This window comes from Corvus moneduloides, chromosome Z (genome assembly GCF_009650955.1).
Source record: "Corvus moneduloides isolate bCorMon1 chromosome Z, bCorMon1.pri, whole genome shotgun sequence".
NCBI lineage: Eukaryota > Metazoa > Chordata > Aves > Passeriformes > Corvidae > Corvus > Corvus moneduloides.
Window position 1 is genome coordinate 67901787 of NC_045511.1, and position 12121 is coordinate 67913907.

Below are 12121 nucleotides of genomic sequence, written 5' to 3' on the forward strand. Positions count from 1 at the left end.
GCTCTGCATTTGAAATATATTTGTTTTGCTGATCTAGCACTGGAATAGATGGGAGGAGCAACCTCCAGAAAGATGTGTTGCAGCTTGGACTTTTTTTCTACAAATTGCTTTTTATAATCCTGACATTCCCCTTTATCATTAATTCAGCAGATACATTAAATCACAAGATAAATTGCAGCAGCTAATACAGTATGTAGAGAAAAAGATGGAATAAAAGCAATAAAAACTGTAATGAACATTTCACTTGACATGTGTTTTGAGGTATTTTGAGGTATTCAAAATATTCAGGTATTTTGAGGAGTAAAAAAGGTGTTTTGTAGGTTGTCACAATGACAGTGGCATGAACAGTGCATCTATTGCTTTAAATTAAGTGTAGTACGGTTCACTTATATTAATAAATGATAATTAAAAAATAAATTACCAACAGCATTTTCCAGGACTAGCTACAGAGCACAAGATGTTGCTGTTGCTTTATAACAGGTATAAAGCCAGGTTGATTTCATTTACTGCAGAACTGCCCTTTGTACAGAACAATCCCATAAAACATGAACTAGAGCAATGAAAGGCAGATTACCTGACTATACTGGTGGCTTTGTGTATTTCTGGAACAGTTTCTAATAACAAAAGCTGGTACCTTGACAGATACTGAACTTTCTGAAAGATGAAAACTCCCATCCTGTGCTCCCTTCCCTGCAGCACTTGCAGTTGCACAGCTGCCCAGAGAGTCAGATCAACTCACTGATCAGACCAAAAAGTATCATTTTACAAATTCTGCATCAAGTGATTTTGTTCTATATTTTAAATTATGTAATGAAGAATATGATTCTAATGATTAGAATAAAATATGTTTACAACAGCCAAAACACACGTGTGGTTTCTGATTGCCTAATTAACACACTGTAAACATTTTCTTATTTATTTCCTTCCCTTCACAATTTAGATGTAAAATACATCCATATTATTTAAGATTTGAAATCCCATAAAATCAAATGTTAATATTTTCCAAAAATCAATGAAGAGTGAATTCTAATACACTTTTATGCCTTTGGTTTTGGTTTGTTTACATGTTTATTCTTAAATTTTAATTCCAGGTTTTATTTTGGAATAAAAATTAACATTAACTTTTAGACATCCTTGTTTAGTTGGAGGGACATTTGGAGCACTAAACTATGTCTATATGGAGCCTTTCTTGAAAAAAATAATGTGGGATTCCAAGATCATCGTCAATACTCTTACTGATTTTATCCCTTTCTCCCTGGGGTAAAGGTGGCAGTGCTAAACAAGGCTGTAGAGCAAACTGATATAATTTCAGAAACATAGGATGTCCATAGGAGACCAGAAATAAATACATTCTCACATCTTGCTGATCAAGATGTTTCACCAAACCATTGATAAAGAATAAAAATAAATTGACAGGATTTTTCATGTGGTAGTATGCAAGTACTTTAATATGAGAAAGAATTTTTTTTCCAATAATGTGTTTATGATCCACAGCATAGAATCTTTAAATTCCAAAACACACTTTAGATTTCTCAGATAAATACCTCCCTTGGAGAGCTATTTAAAAGGCCATTTGGTATGATGTTCTTCCAGTTGCTTACTGACATTCAGACAGATTCAATCAACCATGTCTTTTGCCTAGAAAAATCAGATAGCAAATAATATATCAGATTAACCCAGTACATCAGTTCTTTGATTAGCCAAGATTTCATTTTCTTCCAGTAACGTCTTCTGTCCTTTACCATTATTCTTATCTTCCACTCATCTTTTAATAAGTTATCCTTGGAAATTTTACTTGAAAATTTCCACTGTACTGAAGCCAGAATAAAAGGCCAGGTAGTTACCCAAATAATACTTTTCCCTTTCTTAAGATAAATTCTTAGTTTTCTTACAATTATAACATTTCAAGAGTCCAGTGATAATACACCAACCAACCAGATATTTTATTAAAATGCTGAACTACGAGCCCTCCAGTTTCACATAGGTGATTCTTATTAAGTGTTGAAATCAGCTTTGTAGAAACAGCTAATATTAAGGAAAGCTATGCAATTCCATAAAATATATAATACGAGTGTAGATTTTTAAGTCTCTCCAATTCCATTGTTCATAAAAAACCTATTTCTTTGTATATGTATTCTTATGCATGGTGATGATGTCCCTGTTTGGTTCACATAACTGCCTTAATACAGGTTTTGCTAAGAGAATTGAAAGAAGCTTCTTCATCCCTGCATAAGAAAGTCTTTCATCCATAACACAGCCATTTTCCAGCTTGACTAGTCAGATGCAAGAGGCTAAAAGTCATAGTGTAAAATTATTTTTTAGATGATCGATATTTGTGGAAATATATCAGTCAGGCTTCATTTAAATATAGGTATAATTTTGCATCTCCAAGAAGCAGCATATATAGGATAACACGTATAATACTCCTTATTTGTCTACATTTCATGAATTTCTGCTTCCACAGGATGGAGTTTCAGCATGGGCTCTGCCTACCAGTTCCACAGCTGGCGAGTATTTGTGATTGTCTGTGCGTTGCCCTGTGTCTCTTCTGTGGTTGCCCTCACCTTTATGCCGGAAAGCCCACGGTTCCTGCTGGAGGTATAACTTTCCAAATGGTTTCTAGATTCCAGTTAAAATTATTTCTGTTTTATATCATGACCTCTACCAAACAGGTATTTAGATGGTTCAGGGACTATACTGAGTAACTTAATTTCCATATGTGTTGTGCTGAAATCTTTTGTTCTAATATTTAGATTGGAAAACATGATGAAGCTTGGATGATACTCAAGCAAATTCATGACACGAACATGCGCGCTCGTGGTCAGCCCGAGAAAGTCTTCACTGTGAGTACTGCTTTTAAAGCTAATCACCTATCACATCAGCAACCCTGCTGACTGGTGAGGTCTGGAGGTCTTAAGCAATCAATATTAATATTCTAAATGACTAAGCCAATTTTTTGCACTCTAAATACCTAAATGATTGTGCCTAATCCGAAATACCTAAAATATTGTGAATTCCTACTGAACTTGTTATATATACAACATCTACTAAGATATCAGCCTTTGGCCAGGATATTCACGGGTGTATGAACCCATAGCATGATAATTTTATCTGGTGTACCAAGATACTTAATAGAGTCCATCTGTGTTATATTTATTAATATTTCACCCTTAGTAATAACAGTAGGCACATAGAAGTCCAAATTAGTTAGCTGTTGTGTTTTTTAGGATTTGGAATTTTTTTTCCATTTTTATCAGGTAAAATAATGATTTTAAAAACTACATTTTCACTTCTATGAAATACTAATTTCAAACATTTAATATTCTCAAAATGTCTTGGAAGCTCAAATTCATTTTGTTGAGGCCTAATTATAAAGCCCTATTTAAAGTATTGATGGGTTGTTTCTATTGGAAGAGAAATTGCCAATTCAAAAATGGAATGTTTTTATGGCATCTTCCTCATTTATGAAGACTATACACAACAATCTTGTCTTCCTGGATACAGTGGGATCAAACAGCACTTTCTTTGAAATCCAGTCGGCCTCTCCAGCTTGTACAGTGCTGTGGTAGTATGTGCACTCTGCTCCCTCAGAGCCATGTGTGGGATGTTTTTCCTCTTCCAGAAGCTTTCTTCTTACTATAATGCACATATAATTTAATTAAGAAATCCTCTTAAAGGTTCTCTTTAGGAATGACCATCTGACCACATAACTTTATTCCACTGAGACTTGCAGTTTGTTGCCTTGGATGTAGTTTCTATTGCTTCCATTTAAATTTTTCCACAAAGAAGCACAAGAATTCCTGTATTTTTCTTGAGAGAAGGCTGGTTAGCACACTTACCATGACAAATCCACATTTATCGGTACACTGGTGACCTACCTCTAATCCCACCTAATCTAATATTTTATTTTATGATTTAATTTATGAGTAAAGGGATTTGCCTAACGCCATACAGCTATGGCGGAATTTCACAATTGGCTCTTGCTGATCCGAGCTGCTTTCAGACAGAATAAGCCTGCTCCTGGTAACTCCAGGGGAGGTTTTTTTGCCACTATTGATATTCATTGACTCATTTCTCCGTCAGCCACAGCACTGGCCCTGTCCCCCTTTAGTATTGGTTTGGGCACAAGGAATAAGACAGAAATGTGCTGGGAGAAAATGTGGGAGGAAGGACAAGCCTCTCACGTCACTTTGATGTAATTGTAATCAGGTCCTAAAGCAGCTGTGGAGAAGAAAACAAAGCACATGCTTGTTGTTTCCAGCTCATGTGATCTAACAAGTCTTTGTCTCTGTGGTTGTTAAAATGTGGCACTCAACCACTTTATCTACAGTTATTTTTGTAAATTGATCAGCCATTAATTTTGCCAGTTTCTGCCTTGAGCATTAGGGAAACTCAACCCCATATATCAAGTTGAGATTAGAAATACTGTGCTGTGTGTCAAGGTTAGACATGTACAGACATCCCTATTTTTAGCTACCATTAATATGATTAGAAAATGCATCATTCTCTTCTTATTGTAAAACATCACCACTTCATCTCATAAAACCCAGAAAGCAAAGAATTTATGAATAATTTTTTTGACATATCCTTTTTGTTTCTTTTTTTTTTCTAAATTAATCCTTGATATTGTGATATTTTGTCTCAGTAATTTATTCACATAATTCTCCTAAGCTTTCTGTACTTCTCCTCTGCTTATCCAATGCCATTCCATGACTTAACACTTTACTAATTTCCTCCACTTCCTGTTGTTAGTTACATCAGACACATTTTGATAGTATGTTTTCTGACTCTAAGGATGATGTAACTTTTTCTCCATTACTAATATAGTTTTTTCTGTAGTGTGATTTTCTTTTATGCATTTTCCTGTATTGTATTGATTTAGTATTTTTCTAGAAGCTTTTTTTCACAAGTTATGTTTATTCTTTTTACTTATATTATTGAGGGGATTATCTTCAAGCCTTTAGAAAGAGACAGCATCAACTGACAAGCAGTTGGGTTTAGAGTTAATCCAAAATGGAGTATTCTGGTTCCTGAATTAGTTGAGTGGGTGGCTCTTCATACTTTGGAGAATTTCTCCTGAAAGCAGTGACACTAACAGAGATGGTAATAAATTGAAAGTATCGTCAAACATGGAACTACCGAAGTTAAATGTTTATGTACATGCTTTATTATCTTCCTGGGCTTTTAAAATACATATTCATTAGATCTCTTGGTTTAAAGATGTAAAAAAAAAAAAAAGCTTTGCATCCTTAAAACCAAAATTTTCTCTACTTCTCCATTGCCATGTATTAATTCTTTTTCCTGCAAATATTTTTCTTTGCAAAAAGTCTTGATTTTTTAAAATTTAAAAACATTACATACGTCGAACCATTGCTTTTAAACAGAAGCATCATTTTCATTAAAATAGGTTTTCTTTTCTGAGTTTGGTTTTTTTTCATTCTTCATATACTGACATGCTGAATTTGCATGGTCCAGATGGACTGTTGTCCTGACTCAGTCGGACTTTTCATATGTTAAAGAACCACCAAGGCCAGGGAACTTTTGTCTGCAGTCACATACAGGGGTCCTAGGATACATGTTTCCCCCAGTCTCCACAGCTCCAACTGAGTCAGGTGCCCAGTATGGTGAAAAGGCTGTCCCTGTGCCCACAAGAGTGGGATTCAAAAGGCATCCCCTTTCTGCCCAGAGGAGTGGTATGTAAGGATTTCTGTATGTAGGAGATATCAGATAAGTTTTGAGGACTTGACTCAGTCTTTTGTGTAACACATTTCATAAAAGCAGTTTAAGAAAAGCTTGAGATCGATGGAATGATGAGACAGGATTACTGGACGAGGCATGACAAGAAGGCTACAGGCTTTAGAAAAAGTCATGATCTGGCAAAACAGTGAGCTGTAGTACTTCAGAAATGAGGGCAGTTGTACCTCAAACTGCTCAGTGGGCTTTCCTGTGTTCTTGTTCATGGGATGAGGCTGCTGTTGCATCTCAAACAGTATACATCTGTAAAAGCAGTAGGCTCAAAACTAGAGCTTTATCATCAGTATTGCTATTCCCTGATGTCCTGTAATCCAGTGTGATACATTGGAGGTGGGGGCAGGGGATGTGCCCATTCTGTTAAGAAGAAACACAAGCTATGGCTAACTTCAGAAACTGCAGCCAAACATCAGACACTCAGTCTCTTGCTCTCTCCTTCCTTCTGTGTCAGTCCCTTTCCCCATTTTATTCATTTTCTTTCTGTTCTCTCCTTGTCTTCTTTTGAGAAAAACTGTGGATGAATACAATGCCTTTTGTGATATCACTATGAAGCTGGGATCAGAGCAGAAACTAAAAGCAAAACCATACAGTAGTGTAAGTTTATCAGATCCTGTGTCTGGAAAGACCATGCAACACATCCTTGTTCTCCTACACAACTGAGTAAAAGTAAAAATTAGCATTGTAGGATGCATTACATTCTCTGTCACTGGTAATTCTGTATTTTTCCCTGATGTCTGTTTATCTCATTTCACTTTAGATAAGTAGGTGATTGTTCATAACAGCAATAACATGCTTGGTTCCAAATCATTCCACCTCATCTCTTCTCTCTTCTCTGTTTAACACTAGAGAAAATAACAAAATAATAAAAAGTTTGTCCAACTACTAATTCATGACATTTTGAATACTTCTATTTTCATTGCTGTGTCTTTAATCAAAAGGCTTCCAACAATGTTGTGATAGCAAGTCGAAAACAATTTGAGGGCAAATTCTGGACATGGTTAACTGGTGTTTTAAATTAATCCTATCCTTTGTAGCATCAGAGGTATATAGAACACCACTCTAGAAGAATATGGCAGCAACAGCTTATTGTAGCCAGAGGAACTTATTTCCTGCATATCTAGAGCTTTTCTGAAACAGTTGCATCCATAATGACTTTGGCATTACAATGTGCTACTATTCCTTTATAAATCTAAAGCATTTCTAGTGTAGACACAGGTTAAGTATCTGCTCATTTTTAGTAGACAGGGTGTAATAAACCCCACCAATACTCCTCCATAGGCAGTTCATGATTCTAGAAAATACAAATATTTTTGTTCTGTTTTTATTTCTAGGTTACCAGAATCAAAACACCAAAGCAGATAGATGAGCTCATAGAAATAGAGAGCGATACTGGAACTTGGTACAGGCGGTGTTTTGTAAGAATCCGCACAGAGCTGTATGGTGTAAGTAACATCTCTGTTCATTCTGTAACTGCGTTCCTCCTTTTTAATTAACTTTCAGAAATGAGATGGATTTGCTGAGTTCCTGCTGTTGATAGCTGCAATGCTACATTTTCCATGCAACTGAGGGAATCAGGAACCAGTGTAAGATTTTGGTTTCCTGACCCAGAAAAAAATGCAGGTGAATCACAGAGCTTTATCCCAGCTTCAGAGGAGGAAAATGCTGCATCCATCCTCACAGAAGTGATAGCTAATAATACATACTGATAGACATAAAAAGCACAAAATAACTATGTATTGAGAATGTGGATCAATATTCCACATGAATATATTAATGAATAAATTGCATAAACTAATGCCTTTATAAGGCATTGTATCTGCATGTACTTTTTAGGTATGTCAAATGTTTTACCAGAAAAATATTTTAGAGCTACTTCAGATTTTAATACAAGCTTGCTGGCACTGTGCTCATTATCCTTTTGTTACTTTTTTTGTAAAAACAAAATTGCATACTATCTTTGAGCCTTGCAATGAAAATTGAAAAAAGCCTCATTAATTAATATTTTAGAAGTTCAAAACTGTCTTTTCACAGCTATTAAAAGTCTGTCATTTTAAGCTGTCTAGAACTATGATGAAGTGTTGCAAACCAAGGTTTGTCACGTTTTCCCCATGGAAAAGAAAAAATTCCAGGAACTGTCTACTTTTACAGTTACTGACCAAAAATGGAGCACTTGAAGATTGAAATAATATGCTTCAGCATCTTACTAAACCATCTTTTAAGGAGTTGCAGCTTGGTTGGCTCACATCCTTGTTACCTCACTAGACTAGACCCTGGGTCAGAGCACTTTCTACATTGCATGATGGGTGTTGGGGCCTCCTAGAACTCAACTCTTCTCTTCTCTTCTCTTCTCTTCTCTTCTCTTCTCTTCTCTTCTCTTCTCTTCTCTTCTCTTCTCTTCTCTTCTCTTCTCTTCTCTTCTCTTCTCTTCTCTTCTCTTCTCTTCTCTTCTCTTCTCTTCTCTTCTCTTCTCTTCTCTTCTCTTCTCTTCTCTTCTCTCCTCTCCTCTCCTCTCCTCTCCTCTCCTCTCCTCTCCTCTCCTCTCCTCTCCTCTCCTCTCCTCTCCTCTCCTCTCCTCTCCTCTCCTCTCCTCTCCTCTCCTCTCCTCTCCTCTCCTCTCCTCTCCTCTCCTCTCCTCTCCTCTCCTCTCCTCTCCTCTCCTCTCCTCTCCTCTCCTCTCCTCTCCTCTCCTCTCCTCTCCTCTCCTCTCCTCTCCTCTCCTCTCCTCTCCTCTCCTCTCCTCTCCTCTCCTCTCCTCTCCTCTCCTCTCCTCTCCTCTCCTCTCCTCTTCTTGAAAGGAGAGAGGGGGAGAGATGAGAACACCATTATCAGTCAGCTCTACTATACTGTCTCTGACCTTGCGGTAGTCCTACATTATCCTCATATAGTTCAGGCATCAATTTCTAGCCATGGCAGGTTATGATCGATCACAATCTGATTGTATCCCTGTTTAATTATGGAATATAGTCTGTCTAATACTGGGAAGTGAGAAGGAAATATTTCTGAGAAAATCCTTGATTTATTTGAGAAAGTAAAATGAAGCTGGCTAGAGATTAGGAAAGTTTGAGGTGATCAGAGTAAGGTTGAATTAATGTATACAGTCCACGCTGGTTAGAAAATAATTGACATGAGCCTACAATATGTTCTTTCAGCTGAGAAAGCAAATCACATCCTGGGCTACATCAAAAGAAGTGTGGCCAGAGAGCTGATCTGCTGTCTCTCATGCCCTGCAGAAGCAATCAAAGAAGAATCAAAAATTTTCTAGCCTTTAAGAAAGTTGTTCAAAATAAAATGTAAATAAATGTGTTTTGTAACGATTTACAGATTTGGTTGACGTTTATGAGATGCTTCAACTACCCGGTGAAGGATAATACAATCAAACTTACAGCTGTATGGTTCACCCTGTCTTTTGGGTAAGAGTGGTTGAGATTAAACCATTTTTTATAGCCTTGACAGACATAAAAATCATCTGCATGTAAATTTCTGACACTATGATCATCCGTTTTATTCAGGATCTTTCCACAAAATGTTATATTTGTCAGTTAGTCTGTTCTTGGTTGAAACCGGACTGATCAGGAATAACTTTTTTGAACACTGACATCTTCTGGTGTCAGCATCTTTCAATAATTTTATTTTATGGAGCATTTTATTCTAATGGAGCAACAGCTCCATCACATAAGTGGCCAAGAGAGCTGCTCGTTCACACCTCACACAGATTTCTGAATGAGTGAGATTAGTGCCTGAAATTTTTCTGTGTTTTCACAGCTACTATGGCTTATCTGTCTGGTTTCCTGATGTCATTAAACATCTGCAGTCCGACGAATATGCATCCCGAGTGAAACATTTCCGCAATGAGGAGGTCTCACATTTTGTCTTCAACTTCACACTGGAAAATCAGATTCACAGCAATGGAGAATACATCAATGACAGGTTTAGAGATTTCCTAATATCTTGGCTTAGTTGGAATAAACAGATGCATGTTTTAAAGCTCATCCTAATAACCCAGTTTTTTCCATGAGGTAATGATAGATGGTTTTGTTACTTTTTAGTGAATATTTATTTCTGTTCTTAATTTCTTATGACTCATGAGCGTGGGGAGAAATGTACATGCCCTGGTGGTTCCTGTGTGAGGATCCACCATGCAAACCCAGCTTCCTTGTCATCCTGAAAAACAGACCAAAAAGCCTGAGTCAATTTTACTTCCTTTCACAGTGGGATTCAAAGGTTTTCAGATCCAACATATGCAGTATATTGTAGGGGGCTGGGGAAAGATGTACTTTCATCTCTGTTGCTTGTTGTTTTTTATTGATGAAAGATGCTTCTGTGAAAATGCTGAACACTGAGAGGTTAGGATCTTATCAAAGAAAAATGAAATCTGAACATTACTGTAAACCAATAAAAAGCATGAACAGCTCTGAAATGGGAAACAACACTCTGGCAATGCTGTGTGTGATTTTTTTAGCTGAAGGCAAATATATTAAGGCTCTATCTAGACTTCACAAATAGCTAGATAACTTAGCGGAAAATTAAACCCAGCTGGTTTACGTATCTGGTTTCTATTAAGAAACGTACAGAACAACCATATGAATGGTCTGCTAGAAGTCATGATAATAAGCAATTACTATTTCCATAGGAAAATCTATATGTAAGTGAATAAAACTGATTATTTTGTGATGATGTAGTAGTAGTAGTAGTAGTAGTAGTAGTAGTAGTAGTAGTAGTTGAGTTTTGACATAAAGGTTTATGTATTGAAGAAAAAAATAGCAGTTATTTAATTTTTAGCCTAGCCATAGCTTCCAAGTCCTACTCCTTTCCAGAATGTAGATGGTCTCCTTAAATCAAAGAACTGTCAGTAACTTGACAGTAACTGACAGCACACTCTCAGCTGAGGTTCTATCAATTTAAGCAGATTATTCTTGTAAAACATTAAATCTTACATTAATTTGTGCTAAATCAGTAATTTACTCTTTCAAATGTGCAAATTTAATACACCTCTGACAGTTATTTGAGATTCACAGAATGTTTTCCAAGAGGTATGAACCCATTTGATGTCATTCCTTCATAAATGTTTCAATACCATACTCACCCTCAGTCTCAGTGTTTCCTTCATGTTCTTTCTTAATGAGAAGATCCATCAATACTTGACTTTTTAATACATTGCTTTCCTGATGGGTTTTAATTCAAATCAGTGTGACACCAGTTTTAATGTAGTCACATGCTTCCTGTCCAAAGGTAAAAAGTGCATCAGAAGAATGTAGAACGTGTAGTCTGTCATCTCTGTTTCAACTGACTAATCTAATCACTATATTTTCTTTGTTCTCCTCTGGAATAAGTCTACATTTTAGAATGGAAAGTGCTGTATGAAAAATGATAATGAGTTGACACCGAGCTCCAGCCTGATTTTAATCAGTCTGTCACAAATGAGAAATTATATAGTAACTAAAACTAATGGACTGAAAACACTATTCTTCTTCAATACAAAAAGAGAATTCATTAGTTAGTAAGTCATTTACTGTGAAAAATATTACTAGCTTTTCCTCTCCTTTCTCATAAAGATGTGGTTCCAGCAAATTTATTTGTGAGAGACTCTAATTCTTGCTCCTTTGTAGACAGCATATTTTTCTGAATGTTCCTATTCCTGCTATTACTCTTCTTATAAGAAAAATACTTAGCTAGTGACCCCAGGTTTAATTAGAATGAAGCCAGGTCTGTGTTTGGAAGATTTTTCCATTTTAACAGATCTTATCGACATACAACAATTAAAGCACTGCTTTTCAAACTGTTGCCACTTTCAAACTACTTCCAGAAAAACTGCCCTTTTTTTCCACATCTTCACACGTGTGAAATGAATGACATCACAAAAATAATGATGTATTTCTATATCTTTGTTGTGGTTGTTGTTGTTAGCATAATCATGTTATTTGGCAGAATTTTATTTTAAAAGTCTTACAGCATTGTTTTAGTCTAGTGACATTGAGGTAGAATGTTACTGTATGTAATATACTTTGTCACTGATTTTTCTATTAATATTTCGATAAAACCTGTAGGTGTTAAATGAGAGTCAGTAGGAAGGAGGATGTTCAGAAATAAAAAACAGCTACCAGCAAATTGTTTATGCCAGTTTTATTTACATAGTAATTATAATTCCAACTGCGTCCATAGGCACAGGAGTAATGAGGACGCACGTTTGGATGTCTAGCTGTGTAACTGGCAATGTAATTTTTTATTCGTGTTATAACCATTTTGTGAAAACAATTTTTAAACTTGGACCGGTATGATCTGTATTTGAGCCTAACTGAGTAACCAGTGTATTCATCTGACAAATCAGGATTCTTTGACAAATTCTTTCTTTTCAGCTTGTTTGTATTTGCAA

The 12121-nt window shown here is 36.1% G+C and overlaps 1 protein-coding gene across 1 annotated transcript in view; it reads left to right on the forward strand.

The window, feature by feature from the left end:
• Window positions 1–12121, forward strand: part of SV2C (synaptic vesicle glycoprotein 2C) — a 115359-nt gene that overhangs the window by 81871 nt on the left and 21367 nt on the right. The window contains exons 5-9 of the mRNA XM_032096360.1: window positions 2465–2598; window positions 2754–2843; window positions 7083–7193; window positions 9073–9161; window positions 9514–9678. Of these exons, the coding sequence (XP_031952251.1) occupies window positions 2465–2598; window positions 2754–2843; window positions 7083–7193; window positions 9073–9161; window positions 9514–9678 (589 nt within the window). The remainder of the gene's footprint in view (window positions 1–2464; window positions 2599–2753; window positions 2844–7082; window positions 7194–9072; window positions 9162–9513; window positions 9679–12121) is intronic.